This window comes from Schistosoma mansoni (assembly GCF_000237925.1).
Source record: "Schistosoma mansoni, WGS project CABG00000000 data, chromosome 2 unplaced supercontig 0108, strain Puerto Rico, whole genome shotgun sequence".
Taxonomy (NCBI): Eukaryota; Metazoa; Platyhelminthes; class Trematoda; order Strigeidida; family Schistosomatidae; genus Schistosoma; species Schistosoma mansoni.
Genome location: NW_017385999.1, coordinates 872,474 through 890,044, shown reverse-complemented (window position 1 = coordinate 890,044; position 17,571 = coordinate 872,474). Strand labels below are relative to the sequence as shown.

At 33.3% G+C, this 17,571-nt stretch overlaps 2 protein-coding genes across 2 annotated transcripts; both read right to left on the bottom strand.

Moving 5' to 3' along the window:
- Positions 1 to 639: 639 nt before the first annotated feature.
- Smp_211120 (cleavage and polyadenylation specificity factor,putative) lies at positions 640 to 2,597 on the bottom strand (the record flags this gene model as incomplete). The annotated part of the gene is made up of 3 exons (XM_018791634.1): positions 640 to 1,335; positions 1,596 to 1,790; positions 2,460 to 2,597. 3 exons carry the CDS (start codon positions 2,595 to 2,597, stop codon positions 640 to 642), a joined length of 1,029 nt encoding a protein of 342 aa, XP_018645239.1.
- Positions 2,598 to 4,958: 2,361 nt separating this feature from the next.
- On the bottom strand, positions 4,959 to 17,571 carry Smp_211110 (cleavage and polyadenylation specificity factor,putative; the record flags this gene model as incomplete). Its single annotated transcript, XM_018791633.1, has 10 exons — positions 4,959 to 5,138; positions 5,936 to 6,250; positions 8,044 to 8,244; positions 10,251 to 10,420; positions 12,121 to 12,226; positions 13,689 to 14,116; positions 15,920 to 16,334; positions 16,366 to 16,566; positions 17,366 to 17,509; positions 17,542 to 17,571. 10 exons carry the CDS (start codon positions 17,569 to 17,571, stop codon positions 4,959 to 4,961), a joined length of 2,190 nt encoding a protein of 729 aa, XP_018645238.1.

The following is a 17,571-nucleotide window of genomic DNA, read 5'->3' as shown; positions in this document are numbered from 1 at the left end:
ACACCTAAAATAATTTTGTTTTGTTAATAATTGAAATTGTCAATCCCACAAGTCTGTAAGAAGCTAATAAAACTCATTAATTCTTTATATTCTAGATTTAAATGTAAAATATGTGTTATTCACATTGCCAAAAAGGATGGTACAATGCATTCTATCATTGTTTTAGTATTTTCACAATTAAGTGTTCAATAGAAACCAATCAATTGTTGTTGTGTTTTTTTTACAAATAAGATAGTTTTATTTAGAATGTTTAAGATAAATAAACACAGAAACTAACAAATAAGATTTGTTGTTATTTGAAAGATTTTTCGCTTCTGTATTATGAACGAATTACTTAGATTGACTTTTTTTAGGAAAAAAAGGTGTATACAATATTACAATTTGTGATGTTCTTTCATGAGTATATTAACTTGGGAATTGGTAATTTCTCCAATACAAAACACATAAATTATTTACTTATTTAAAACCGGACAATCAAAATCTCTCAGTCATAAAAAGGAGAGAAGAGAAAGTGTGAACGAAATGTTTAAAAGTTGACAACTATTTTCATTCTATATAAGACATTCATTCAACATAATAAATAATATTATTAATAAGATAAAAGCTAATGAATTTCATGACGACTAATGAACAAGAGAATTATAGGGAGTTAATCATTTGATTCATAGCAACCTCATAAACTGTATTATCATCTTCATCACTATCCTCATCTGAATGATTACCACTAATTGTACCACTATTACTGCTATCATCAGAAGGATTAGGAATATTGTATAAAAATGAATCTTCGTTGACATTAACACTACTTAAGCATTCATCAATACCTGGTAAATGAATTGAACTAGAATCTTCATCAAGAAAATGAAATCGTCCTGACTGAATAGATGATAATGAAGATGATTCATGTTGTATAGAATCTTTATTTGGTAACGATACAGGTGGAAGAACACAATCATTAGAATTAGTATCAGGACAACAATCAGACGATATCATTAAAATTTCTCGAAGACCGGCATTTTCAGATCTTAATCGATGTAATTCTTCTTCTAATTCAGTAGCATACGCATCACCACGATCAGTAACGTCACGGACAATAGAAGCTACCGTAGTAAATTGTTCAGTTAATGATTGACTTATACCATCTGTTATCTCGTCAACTTTACCTGAATTTGATTTTTGTGATACAGATTGTGAATCAATGGAATTAGTTGAAGGGGTATTAACTGATTTTGGACCCGGGTAAAAAGATTTTATACATCGATTTTCGTTATTATCAGGATTTATAACTGATTGAACAAGATGTTCAACTTGATAGGTTCTCATTAGTTTAGAAATCTGGAAAGATCAAATGCAACAAATAAGTGGTTTATGTGAGAGGTATAATGAAGCAATGATTATTACAGATTACTTTCCAAACAACTCTGGTCTTAAGTACGACTACATAAAATATTAATAGGAAAGTACGAAATGTTGTTACATCAAACTAAACGAGAAACGAAATAGCTGTTTCATGATTATTACACAAAACATATAAAGATATACAGAATAGTATATGGAAACTTCAAGAAAATTCCAATGTTATAAATACAACTAACTTGTCCACGATATTTAGTCATAATCATATCTAAAGCAGTTTGATGTTCATCAAGGGAATTTCTTAATGTTTTATTTTCAATTTTCAACTGTTCTAATTGTTTGTTCTCAGCTGCAAGACAAATAATCAGTGGACCTTTTGGTTGATTAGAGACCCGTTTGGAGAATTCATCAAACTCAAGAATTGTTTCTTGACACTAAAGAAAAGAGAAATAATATGAAAATAATGGTGGTAACGATAATAGTAAAATTCAACATATCAGGATCTCGTTTCTATCAAAGGACACGATTTTACACAAAGCGTAGAATTCAGTGGAAAAATAGTGCCAATGTTTTCTAATGACATACTGATTGATATTTCGGAAGCCATAACTAAGGAAGATCACACTTCAATTTCAACACATATTTAATCATGCTGAGCTATAAAACTTTTTAATATTGGCAAAATCTCAGTCGTACAGAACTTATATGATCAACTATGACCACGATCATGATCCGTACGCCTCTGAAGAAAATAACTAACACTAAGAAAAGAGATATGCATCTGAGATCTACAAGCATCAAAACAGCATCGGATAGTAAGGTACAGTTTCTCAAGCTCTTCAATTTACTTTAAAAGTGAATAATATAACAGCAAAAACATGGAGTAAATATGATGATACGTACAAACTTTTAACCAATAATATGAGTAGTTGAGTACAACTTACAAAATACTGTCTAAAACTATACTTTTACTTAAGAATTTATAACCATACATAATAATTATACAAACCTATTTTCATTGCTTTGATGAAACAGAACAATACATTTTGACATAATAATAATGTTAAATAAAATAATTTTAAATCAATAAATTTGTCAATCACCTGTCTCATACTCAGTAACTGTGCTTGTAATTTGCATAGCTGTTGTCTTAATATATCGACCGACTCTTCACGTGCACGCAATCGAGATACAAGTAGTTGAACATCATCCATAACTTTATCAAAGCTGTACTTTAACATGAAATCAAACGTCTAAAACAACAATAATAATGATAATAACTGACAAATTAAGTAATAAATACTTGATTTAACAAGATAAATAAGGTAGTTATTTTACTGGTTCGAAAAAATTTCCATCCCAAAGAATACAACCGCAAAAAAATAACAGTTCATTTAACAAATTAAAGTGAATAGAACTATTTGACAATTAAAAATGTTACTGATAATTTTTTTAAATTAAAATTACAATGTTAATTCAATTTCGCGATATACCATAATATTGGTAGTTTGGTAAATACAAACCTATCCCTAAACTAATCAGTTTTATTCTCTGAACATTCCATATTATTTCCCCTTGACAAGTGTTTAGAATAATGTATATGGTAAGAATTATGTACTTGAAAACTAAATATTAAATGACCAAAATGATTTGCATACTATACAATTCCAGAGACAGTTAGCTTGAAACGAGTAAAATCTATGAAAGAGTGGTAGAGTTAAAACACAAATAGATAACAATAAATTATCACATGTATTTATCAGATTATTAATTATATCTCTTATATTGGTTTTCAAAATCAAAATTGATATTCCCTAGAGATAATGGAAATACAGATTGGGAATATAAGTAGATCAAGTTTATAATGCTAATGCTGTCCTCTATTTTATTTATTTACTTAAACACATAAATATTGGTACAAGGAAGCACCATATATATATGCGCCACACAAATCAAATGAGATTTGTGTGAGGGCTGTGATACTGCCCGAGTGTCCAAATCGAAGCAGGTGATTTTCTTAGGGGGCCACACCCCAAGCCTTTGACCTAAAGATCCTATCCACAAGGCAGTGGAGCATCGTAAGGAGATTCAGTCCCATGGTAACCGGTGAACAACAATTGGTCCATACGCCATTTGTTCCTTCAAGATACTGGAGCCCATGTGCACCATTGGTTCGGAATCAGGGTTTTCCAAATCCTCTAGGTGGACCTTCCGTGTCCACCGACCCGGTTAAAGCACTGGACGTTCGATTTCCGTCCTCTCAATTTCGTAAAGTACACCCCCACCACGAGAAGGTAGTGAGAAGGACTTCCCTGGCACAGGCTATATACGCGTGGCCATGTGAGAGTATTTCGAGAGGGAGAGCTGACTTTCCCCACTCTCGGCCGTACCAGAGCAATTAACGCAGAGTAAATAAATACAACAGATTTGTATTCGGCATTGATTAGGTTATATAACAATAAAGTGAATTATGAAGCAGAGAAAATGAATTAAACTTACTATTTGTCAGGAGAATAAATCAAGTTAATTAATTTCTTTATTTAACAATTTTATAAAAAAAATAAACGAACATTGAAAAATTATTCAAACAGGATAACCAATTTAATCTAGTTAGTTATCTTTTCAATATTCGACATCAATCTTTCTTATAAACATTTAAAAATTTAAAACTTTCATTCTTGAACTAAATCAAAATAATCAAATTTTTATCATCAAACTTTCGGTCCAAAAAACTTCACCTATTTGAGGAAGTGTTATAAACAATAGGATACTTGTTATAACTCTAGGGTTTCTGGTTATAACAGTCCTTTCACTTTTTACACGTATATGGGACGTTAATTTACCTTAGACGAATATCTACACTGGATTCCCACCCAGTGTCTATTCTACAGGACTTCAACACAACTCAGATCAAGAACACGAGATTAACCTGACTATAACGTCAATATATTTCCACACCAAAATCCGACACAAGGAACAGTCCGTCAATAACAGTAAATACATAGTAAGGATAGGGGAATATATATAACACATATAACACCTATCACACTATCTAATGTCTGACTCATCAAGACAACCAATCATTGTCATTCTCGCCCACACATCAGGAAGTGAATGTTATTTCTAACCCTTACATAATTAAAGTATAACTCAAACCACCAATGATTATTATATTTTCCAAATTTAATGAGTACGTGATGAGAATATCAGAATAATTGTAATGTGATCACCAAGTCACTTTTAACTTTTATTGAAAATCTTGAAGTTGTAATTGTCTATTTTTAAACAAACAAACAATAAGTCCCTCATAAAACAAACACTAACAATCCATATACATATCAAACATAGACACCATTTTCAAGACAAAAAAGGATTGATATATATATATATATATATATATATATATATATAAAGTGAAAAATTAGATACAACAACAAGTAAGAAGATAGTTTATTATCAAAATATTAAATTTATTTGACAGATTACATGTTAACCCATGCAATATGTATAAATATATATATGTACAGAATGGTTTTTTTCAGATTGATGTATTATATTATATGTAAAAGAATATTGTTGACATTCTTTTCTTGAAATTTCCATTATAGAATAGCAAATTGTTGATAGAGAATTCGTCGAACTTCAAAGTACGTGCCACATAATAAACCTTCTAGTAATAATTTACCTGCTTCAGATCGTTTAATTGCAACACAATTATCTACTACTAATATACCACTGACAAATTCTGCCATTAAACCTTGTGATAATAAGAGTTGTTTCAACTAGAAATGAAAACAGGAGAAATCAAGTTAAATACAAAGTAACTAGTACGCATAAATTTCTATTGAATTATCATTAATTGAAAGTTCATTACGCAGTAGTCATCAAAATATTTTGTGCTACACAGTTACGTTTATTCACTCAATGAACAAACAGATGAACAATTCTAACATGTAAATTTATAGTTGCCCATATAACTTAAACAGGAGACGAAGTCAATAAATCGATTGATAAATACTCATTATTATCATAAGATTAATTTACAAGTGTACTTGTTTCGGTTAACCCCTATTACTGCATAAATCAATCCCAAATTTCAAGATATTTAGCATTTTTAAGAAATGTTGACCATTCTAGAGAAATAATAGACCAGTACAATCGTTTATGAAACTTTTTTTAGAAGGATAACATTTTGAAAATGACAAAGTCCAATTATAGAATTTTCGGTTTCTCTAAAAATGCATAATCACTTTATTCTGACAAGTGTTTTTGATCGGTTCTCTTCAGGAACTCTGTCATGTTTATAAGGATTAACATACCCATCGACTGTTTCTTTAGATTGACTACTGACTAGATGACTGATTGACTTTTACCACATATCCCTATACGTTCCCCAGAATTTACTCCTGAAGTCCACGATTGGACAGATATAAACAATATTTAAACAGTATACGTTGAATCGATAAGAAAAAACCAGTCCATATATCAGTAATTTACAGAAATTACTAAGGGAAATATCTCAGTACATCATAAAAAACAAAATGATTACACAACTATTGAAATAAAACATTGAACATACATCGGATAACTTTGGTTCATTTACAAAAACCGTTTTATGTTGTCCAATAGGGCCAGTAGGAAGACTGAGAACTGGTAACTGATCAGCAGCCAGTGGTGTTCGACTTCTCAATTCTAAATTATTCCCAGTGGACATTTCCACATCACCATTATCATCATCATTATCATTGTTTCCAGTATTATTATTGTTTCTTTTTTCCTTAATATGATAATCAAATTTATCATCGAGCGATACAGTTGCTTCAACCCATGCTAATTCATAATCGCGTATTTTCGTGAATTTCAAACTAGAAACTAAACTGTCTTTCATTCTTGCCTATGAAATACCGATAATAGATGTATACAAAAGGAAAATGAAGACTGAATAAAATTCAACATGAAAAGAGATTATCGTCAGTCAAACTGAAACTACGATAAATTGGCGAAGTTGTTTAGTTTATTCGATACAAAAACTAGTACCATGAATAGACTTGAGTAAAATATTTTCGTTTTGGGGATGTTAAATACCCAAAATACGATTTAGTAAGAATAAATTAAGTAAAGGATTTTGTATTGATTTAGGTTCTTTTTATTCAGTTGTTTTTTGTATTAGATCAGTGTGATTTCTATTTACTTGACTTCTGAATTAATTCAGCATAATTTTTGCTCAGTATAACATTAACTTTTATTAATTAGTCATATGTAATTTTTTGTTGAACCAACATTTATTCAGTATTAATTCTGTTAATCAGTCATCTACAACATAGGACCAGGCACATATATTTGTCGGTCCAAGTTGCCATACCTCATTAGCAAAACAAGATGAACACCAAATTCATAAAAGCAGTTACTTCAATGGTAGTGATATATAGAAGAAAGATTGTATATAAGGATATAATACAGGAAGAATTAGTTCGTAGAAAGAAAGGTACAAGGTAATTCTAATCTCACGGTTTAAGGGAAAATAAAGAGTGCATACACCTGCGCCATTGTGATCGATTCTGAGCCATGTCACACAGAGACTCCAACTATTACTTACGATAGTCGCGCGGACCACAACCAAGTAGTCTGCATCTGCCAACGAGGCTCAGACCAGAAATTAGTAACTTTATGGACCGATGCCACGCATTGATTCTGTAATAATTCATTAGTTTAACGACTTAGTTAATCACTAGTCAATGCATGCAATCTGCATATAATGAAATATATTCAAATGTTAACCAATCTTCCAGGACTTCTGTCTGTAGTTATTGGATAGGGAAGAGAACAGGGAGCAGTTTAACCCGTTATTACTTAAGTTGGAGTTAGAAATTACTTACATACAATACATTTCGAGTGTATTTTTTACCAGGTCTTTATATCAGCAAGGGTGGATTAAAAACTACAGAATACATAACAGATGCTTCAGCATAGTTCAAAACGCCTTAGCGCACTCACAACCTCACTACTTCGAATCCAACCTAGGACCTTTAGGTTTCACAAAAATATCCAGTGGTTTATATGGTACCACTACTTTACGGCACCATTGGAAGGATAGTCGCCTCATTCTTGAAATGCCAGGCTTCATTAGTGCAGTTAACATTTGGTAATCACTGTCACATATGCAAATGGTTTCTACTATTAACCTCTGATTATGCACACAAACGTACTCTAAATATGGTTACTGAAAATGAAAGATAAAATAATGAAGATATTTAATTGTTGCTGTCTTTAAAGTACCTTTCACATATAGTGCAACTAGTCACGATTTCTGAAGAGTTTTAAAATACGTGATTTATCAACTTGCATTATTAAACAGAATCAACAAAAATAGTTAGGATACCTGATGTTAATAATTGTTTATTTGATTCGTATGAGAAAATTCAAGTCTAAAAAACGCTAGAAATCGGTATCTGATGACGTTTATCAACAAGGACTAAAATAGAATACCCAAGGGGTTCAAACAGATTTACACTTTATCGTTTCATTTTAAACATTGAACATCTTCCTATTTCATGTGTCTCATTTGGACGTTTATTTTGTGAAATTCTATGCATAGGCCCGCGTTCTACGAAAACTATAAGGACTAATTACATTTTATATCACATAGCAATGATAACACAGAGCCATAAAATATATCATTTAGCACACCTGATAAATATCTCCTTCTTTTGTACAATTCACAATTTCTCGTGGATGAGGAATATGTATGTAGTTGGGATCTAACAGCATAACACCGCGACAATAATTTGCTAAATGATCAATAGCCGGTGCATTGTTACCAACTAAAATTATTTCCTGTGGTCTTAGACCAATTAGAATACGTTTCATAGCTTCCCCATCTGATCGACCCTTAAAAAAACAGAAAAAAGTAGTAAATGTTAAAAATAATTTTAAAATATTACTAATGATATCATAAATGGTTTATTTGGTACTACTTTATCTTTTCCTTAACATAAATACATACTGTACTAGCACATTTCTAGACACAAACCTTGGTATGTACATAAATTGGAAGGAAATATTAGTTAATATTCTGTTGATGATAAGAGTTTAAATGAGTTAGTAGACAAAATAAAGTTATGGTAAAAAAATAGAGAATATAATTTATTTTTTACCTTAAATTAATATGATCAAATAATTTTTTTGTTAAAAATTAAAATTACGAGATCCTTGAAACCATAAACTTAATTCTTTCACCTATTCTGAAAAAATCCTGAAAGATAGGAACCTTTTATGGTTTCGTGTCAACAAACATAAATAAACTGAACTACCCCGATCGATCTTAAACAAACTATGAAGAACAATAGCTAATCGAGTCGTTGACCATGAAGGAAAAAGTACAAACTCATAAGTTACGATATGGAGGAAATATTTACAATTGTAACAAATTTCGGGTGAAGTTGTTTTACACTAAGTTGCATTCAAGAATTAGTTGCTCTACGTTATTTAACAAGATGTAGTTGCCTACTAGAAAATCGATTTGTCTCTTAATCATTAAGTTATAGACTCAAGTATTCTATACACTTGCTTGAAAGTGAATAAGCATTGTTAAAACTAACACAATAGGTTCACACCAAAACAGGCATTTAATTATTCGGTAATATTGAGCCGTTTTCATAGCATTTTTAATGGTTTACACAGAAAATGGAAATAAACTATATATATATATATATATATATATATATATATATATATCCCTTCATATAGACAAAGTACACACAAAACGTAACGTGAAGTGACTTCTTGTCAACTATTTAAAAAAAGTACAATCTAATGTCTAGCCAATGTCAAATAAACAGTAATGGTAGAAAACGGATTTGAAGTCTATACGAACAACCTTAAACGATAACTGGCACTGTAAAAAAACAATGAGCAATTTTGATTTTTTTCGAAAATCACAATCAGAAATATAAGAACATGAACAGATGAAGCCATCAACTATTGATAAAACTTCCAGTATATTTCTAGTAAATTTTTAATAATATACAGAAAATATCTTTTCAGTGTAAGTCAATTTTGACCTAAGAACTACAAATCAAATGTTTACCAAATACTACATATATCACATAACAAATAAAGTAATAGATTAAGAAAGCTAACTGAATTTCAAATTGGAATTGACATAGTAAGATAATTAACTAAATAGGTGAAAAATAGGATAAGGAAATGTAAAATGCTCATCGATATATTGAATAGTCGTTAGTGACATTTCGGCAGAACGTGAATGCAACTATTAAGACGGATGTGATTATGAGCTAAATCACCTGAACTTTCTAACTAAAAGTATCCGATATCTAAATACTCGTTTGATATTTGTCTACATTATAATGAATATACAGATTTAACTAAGCAACCTGTTTGATAATCTCCTCTAGATGGTTTACATATACTAACTGATTAACGTGATTTTCTAAATCTGCCAAAATACATAGAACATATTAATATGTAAACAATATCAACCCTTCATTTTTATGAGTCTTAGCTAGGAAGTGTAAATATGCTCCATATAATTGATTATTGATAAGCATGCAGATGTGCCACATCTAGGCACGAGACTTAAAGGGTATTTCGTCAATTGTCAAACTACTGAGATCAAAAAGACAGATAATGCTATAAGCAAATTGGATATTCAACTAGCTTTAGTCAAAATAAATTAGATACATAAGGATTAGTAAGTATGTATTTGCAGATGACAATCTAGTACATCACAGTAACAATTGAAGTAAATGTACTAAGTAAACATGTAGTACACAGTAAAACAAGATTTTTTAACTAACAAAATCAATTACTACTTATGGGTTAGGGAGTATACTTTAAGATAAGCCCCCTTCAAAGCACTTTACAAACAGACTAACTTCATAATCCAAAAATACAACTTCACACCGTAGAGGTATTTCCAAATGATGGGTTACACAACGAGTATTAGAATCCAGAACGTCAAAAGTTGGAGTTCTTGCAACCAAATAATCCAGTATTGATGTAGATGCGAAACCCGATGAGACAATATCTGAAGTGGTTTTTGTGTCTAAAAGTGACAAAGAGTACTATATTTAGCGACAAAGAAGAAATAATTTGAAAATGCTTATTTTATCTAATTAAATTGTAATGAAAAGAACCCGGTACATTATCTTGTGATTATAGAATATAAGAACTCAGTATTTCTTGAGAAATATGATTAACATTAAATCTGTAGGCCTCCCCTTCTGTAGGAGTCAAAGACAATTTTATTGAACTTAGTTAGGATGACTTAAGAAATGGTACAACAAACGGGTGCTATCAAGGAAATAACAGATAAAACACTTTAATATAATGTTAGTGACTACTCAAGTTGAAAAGACGAATTGGTTTAGCCGGTCTGTTTTCGCTGTGGTTAGTGATTTGCACGTTCGAAGTGCAGGGTACTTTTACAAGACTGGCGGGACCATGATCCTGTACTCACCCTGGGTAGTGTGAAGACAGAAGTAGTCAAGAAGTTCGTGTATCTGGGTAGCTGCATAAGAACTGGTGGTGGAGTGTGTGATGAGATCAATTCATGTATAGTGAAAACCAGAATGGCTCGTACTAATCTGGGTCATCTTTGGCATCTTCGTGATGTCAGTCCGGCTGTAAAAGGTCGGATCTACAACGCGTAGGTGAGAGCAGTTTTGCTTTATGCTTGTTAAATCTGGCTTCTCCGAGTTGAGGATGTTAGACGACTCTCTGTGTTTGATCACCGTCGTTTCCGAGGGATTGCTGACATCCAACAGCAACACCATATTAGTAATGTGGAGGTTCAGCATCGTGTGTTCGGGTACAGAGACGATAAATTAGTTGACGTCACCATCTTGAAACATCGACTTCGGTGGCTTAGACATGTCCTACGAATTGGATGTAACTTCTTTAACTTGAAGAATTTTTTCTGGTTGTACCTTTGCTAACTGAACTACTTTTCCCATTATTATTATTTCACTATCATACACCCTGCTTTGCTTTGGGCACCCAGGCAGTATTCCAGCCCTCACAAAAATCGAATGACTTGTGTGGCGCATATGTATTTAGTGCCTCCTTGTATCAATGTTTATGTGTTTCAATAAATAAGTAAAATAAATAAATAAACTATCATACACTAATTTCTGTTCGTTATTGTTCCCCTTTTTCTTATACCCACTTTACATTATTTATCTCATCATATCCCTATTCCTATTATGTGGCGTATATGTATCTGATGCCCCTGTGTACCAATATTTATGTGTTTAAATAAATAAGTTAACTTCAATAGCCACAGACTAAGAAGCCATTAGTGAGCTGCATTTGACTTTACAAAATCAAATCGATCCTCAAGTGGCTATATACATGCCTCACTGATGGATGCTGACAAACATGAAACCGTTGTCCAAAGCTTCTCATTAGTTAACAACGAATATTTAATACAATAGTGAGTCGGTGCGTTAAGTTATCGACTTTGGAAGTCACAAAACAAACTTGATCGATAGAATCAAACCATCATTAAGAAAACATCAATGTGAATATGTACGTAGTTGAATCAAAATGCTTGTAAGCAATAAATTGTATGCCTGCAAATGAGTCCAAAATAATCAAAGTTAAATAAGAGTCTATGATCAAAAGATAAGCGCTAAAATAACGTTAAAGAAACATAATGAAACATAAAAATGAGAAACGTTAATCGAAATAGCGATTTACGAAATTAGCTAATGGGTAATTTTAATCTTATAAAGAAAAACAAACCTTTACTTTTGATATCCCAATTCGGCAATGCTGCCTGACTGGAAACTGGTTCTGTTGAAGTGAACAACTCTGGATCAAGATGTGCTCCATATTCGTCCCAGTGAATCTGTTAATAAAATACAGTTAATTCCTTTTAGAAACCAAACAAAATATCTCAAAAATTGCAATATATAGTTTTAGTTCTAAGAACTCGTCGAACATACACTTTATAACCCAGTTCCATGGCTTTCAATCATATAATCTAGTCTCAAACTTGCTGCCGGGTATAAGTTAATATCATTCACATGCGTTTGATGCCGCCTCAATTTCGTTCGTATAAATTACGCAGAGCACCATACCTAAGAAACTAATACTAGGATCCATGATGTTATGGAGTATTGAGGACCTCATAAAAATGATGGCTCTGTTTTGTGTTCAGGAAGTGAACTGTGGATCTGTGATCACTTAGCTTACCAGATTCAATCATGTGTAACCAATAAATACACAACATTCCCAACAGATCCTACTAATTTTTACATGGAGCCACCAAATTCAGTAATTTCGAGCTTTTTTTAAAGGAACAAGACACATTTAGATTATAATGATCGACAAAAACTCAAAAACTGAACCTTCAAATCTATTCACCACCTCCAATAGTCGGAATTGATTTTCATAAATACACCTTGTGTATACTGAAATTTCAACAAAAGCCGAATTATGAATACTCGATCTAATAATTTAATAAAAGACAATTTTAAAAGAAACCTAGAAAATAACACAACAGTGATGCCACACCAAATAAATGCACAATATTATAATTCACTGTTTTATACGAAAATGAAGATTTCCCACTTAACTGACTACCACAACTAACTGATTGTTTTATTGTAAATAACGTTCGTAATCTTGAATCAGATATTTAATGATATCATCTGCAAACAATATTGGGGTTTGTGGAGATGACCTAGTGTTGAAGCCACGAACCGACCTAAATTAGATAACCGCTGAACATCTGAAAGCACTGTACAGTTATTTTGTCCTAGTATAGCACTCCTCAGCAATATGCATCCAAAAATACACCAAGGATCCAACTTAACTCAGTTCGTGATCTCAGTAACATTCAATAACTCCATAAACCCCATATTATGGATCATCATGTGGTTACTATTAGCTAGCTTTCAGAGTAAATTTCTGGGATTATATTGGGAAGCTATGACCAGTGAAGTTCAACTATATGGTGTGAGGTAAGTACCCACTCGAACACGAAGAAAGATGGTCGCGCCATGTTGTGCATTGACTAAATTTCGGCATACAGACCGCGAGATTCCGGTCCAGTAATTTAGAGGCTACGCATTTAGCTCAGAGGTCATAGGCCCTGAGCTCGATTCTCGGTTGGGTTGTGAGTGCATACCCCTATACTATAACTAAACAGTTGTTCAGTGCCTACAGATCTTTAGTGGTTGTCTAACATAAGTCGATTCGTGGTCTCAGTAATATTAATAACGACAACCAGCTATACAGAAGTTTGAGTGCTAGTCAAGTAGATGATATCTTGTTAAATGATTTTACCTGAACTGATGATAACTTACCTTCTTTTCATTTTGAGGGAACAGCAATTGAGTCCGTTTAGCCACACGGAAAAACTGCCCACCAGCTTGGTTATGAAGCCCTGGATATATGTCATATCCAGCTTGATGCCTTCCAGAAGTTAAGTGAAGGTTTGTGACTCCAAATTGTTCCATATTTAAAGGTATACAAGTCTTAGGAAATAACCTAGTCGTATTGCTTGGAACAATTGTTTTCTTCGAATGATCTCTTGGTACGGACAACGTAAGAGAGAGTGATTTTGATTTTTCTATGTGAGTACCTTCCTCTGAACCATATGGGCGATTCGAACCACATGTTGATTCATTTTCCAATTCAGAATTACAAGATGGTTGCTTCTCAAGGATTCCTTCGGCAACTTGTGGTGAAACATCACTATGAGTAATATCACTTGCCGATGGCATCGGGATGTCTGAAATTTGACGTTGTTATATTAAACAATTAATGGACCTTACGTGCTATTGAAAACAAAGGATGATGCTTATTGAGTAGAAAAACAAACTAAGATTACCCAATGCAATGAAAGTTATGTTCTATCAAAAGTGGTTTGTATATGTGTTAGGTTATATCAGTATATTTCATAAGACGGTTGATTTTAACTTTCATTCCTGCTTTATGTATCGATATTGTTGGTTGTTTTGATCATTGTAAAGTTTATTGAAGTTTAGCGAGTGTCTTAGAAATTATATTGTTTTTCCCTATACTTGGTGTACCTCCAATATCTGTACAATCTAATACTCCCAGAATTCAACCGAGATCAACCATAGTGGGAACAATATGTAACTTCACAAAAAAGGATATTTTACTGCAAATGGAGGGATATTAATTTGGGCCTCTCACTAGTCCTAGTGGATTGATGGATAGCGAAACTCCGAGCGAATATCCGAATCTCGCTCAGCCTTAATTCTCGTGCCACCTGTAGCTTGGTTAATATCTCCATCTCCCGACTGAGAGGGTGGTTATTGTGATACAGTGTGCTCTGTATTACCTTGCGGATATGAAACATAACTTATGTATGCGTGTATGCCTTCGAGACATTGTTTCAGTACAAGTCAACAACCAATGGGGGAATGTCGAGGTTAAGACAAGGGTACTAATTAAAAATAACAAGTCGATTGATAAAGCTATAAGCCATCAACGAAGGGCGTTAGTAAGTGCCACACACCCCAGACCATTTCCTACTCCCGAGTACAATGTTGGCTGACACAGACGTAGGTTGGATAAAACCAGTAGTGGATAAGTCAAAATATCTCATTACACTAAGTCATGGACAGGTGATTCAAGTCACACACGTAGATGCACACGGCCTGGTTGGGTCTCATTTAATACTCATGACAAATGGCTGAAGACAACAGGTGACACGAGTTAAAATCGGTCATAGTAAGGCAGATGAATTCATTCCATATTTCCCTCTACATCCCAAGTTAAACATCATTCTTTTATCATATTTCCACCCTTTGAATTGTATCTCTTACAATGCAGTTGAAAATGATTCTTCGGATTTCTTTATTTGATAATTTCTAGTGTGTGTGCGTGTGCTGATGTAGGATGTTGTAATGTGGACTAATCTACAATCATGTTGTCTTTCGTTGGTGATAACTGAATGATAAACTTAGCATTTACAATCCGACAACTCTGATGTAGAATGATCCTGGAGCTCCACTTTGCTTTCACAGCTTTAAGACGAGCACCAACCGTCCTTGAACTATCATTCGAGAGTTTACAAACATAAACTCTGGTAAAATCACAAAACTGGGTCGCTTGTGTGCTACGTCTATTGAAAGCTAGTGAAGGTCTAATTGCTATAATTTCAACGGACAACAGAGTTTATACGACAAGCATTAAAACTGGAAATAACTAATAACCAAGGTAAAAATTGTTCACAAAGCAACTAAGACGTAATCTGTCGAAGTGCTTACATATGGTCGTATACGCAATGATCCATATCAGTAAAATCTTAGTGACTGATTTCATGTAGTAAAGATAAGCACTACTGTTTATGTGAAAAACTGCGGCAAAATTTCCAGAGACTTTTGAGCTATATCTGATGTTGTTTTAACCCACTTGGTTGCAAGAACCCAAAAATAGTGTAACGACGACTTCGGTAGTCTCTTGGCATTTGATGAAAATACTTTGACGTGTATATGATGCTTACTTCATAGATTGCTTTTCATAGTAAGGAATATATTAACTAGAAAATGTATGGAAAACATACCTGTAAAGGTGGCATTTATGTTTCCAGGTTCTGTTTCAGAATTGAGCTCGTCACATGCATCACTAATCGTTGAGTTTGTGTTTTGAGAGAAAGAAAAACCTTTAGCTGCGTTTTTCAAATGTGGAATGTCGGACCCAGATCGGTCTGCTTGTGAACACGATACTCGTTGTGATAGCGTTAGAGGAAGAATTGAAGTCCCAGTTGAGCTCGTAGGCAGATCTTTTAGTGCATCATTATCTTTTCTTGCTAACCTGATAAGCCGTGATATTAAACTTTGACTGGACGACTCATCAACTCCAGTGATAACAGATTCTTGGGAAGTTAGAATTATTGTGTTTAAGTCGTTATCGGCCCACTCAGCGAACAACTGACGAGAAAATCCACAACTAAGATCGGAAAGTGATGAAAGAACAACCTGAAACAACAAGTAAAACTGAATAGCTTACTTTAGGCTCTGAAACAGCATCTAACTGTTCTAACGTGTGACACAACTGCATATGCCGGAAATGAAACGGATTACTCCGTTGATCCTCAAAAGATCGCATTACTTTTTCGGACATCCACTCAACCATTGACTTTGCAAAATCCACAACATTTAAAGCTACATAATTTAGCATCGCCAATCCATAAGCCATTAGGCCAGATTCCTAGACAAGAAAGAATGAATAACGCAGTATAATAATAGTTCGTCCGATAAAAAATCAGAATCTCGTATAAACAGTAAAACTTATTTTAGCAAATCCCTAGGCATAACGACAGAAGAACTATTAGCAAAACGGCGAGACTATAATTTATGGACGAACCAATCAGGTATAAGACAACAGGTCTCAGATTTTGACGCGAGATTCACTCATCCATTTGGCTAAATAGTCTTAGCATTATAGCTGATGTCAGTTCGTGATTAAAACCCTAAATCTAATTCCTAACCTTGACCATCGACTTTGAATCATAATTATTATTCCTCACACTGGTTTATAACCCTCATTTGGTCCTAGTTATTAGGTGGATACTCTGAAGGTCAGTTTAGCGTCACTCGGAGGTCGTCCATAAATTATAGCCTTACCAGAAAAACTATGAGTTTCATGATAAGTGACTGAACATCATTACTTTAAGCTCTGAAACCGATGAGCTGACGTGAATCTAAATTTGTCTGTAAGTGGTTCGAACTAAGCGATAAATCAACGTACTTTTTCTCAGTCCACACAAAAGCATAAACCAAATTCCATGGGTTCCGAAGCTATGTTAAACCAGTCAACCTATTGCAGTGAAAATGCTATTGACAGAACCTGATGCTTGGGTAAACACTAACTCAAGCAAACGGATGCAACCAAATGAAAACAAAACACTCAATTGGAAACTGGTACGAAACATACGATCAGGATAACTGGATCAGAAACAGAATATTTTAAAATAAATATGTGATTGATTCCCAAAACTGAAACTAACTTGGTTTAGCCAACATTGTTCTAAAAAATGGGCTACTTCAAGACACCTTCCAGCGGTATCCACGGCAATAAGTACATTTCCACCACGCCTTAAACTTTTCAAAACTGTCTGACGTAGATTTTCATCACGATCTTTTCTCCTAGGCTAAAACATTCATCGAAAGTGAAGAAACTTACCTGAGTATATAAGGTGTTCGAACCATCCAT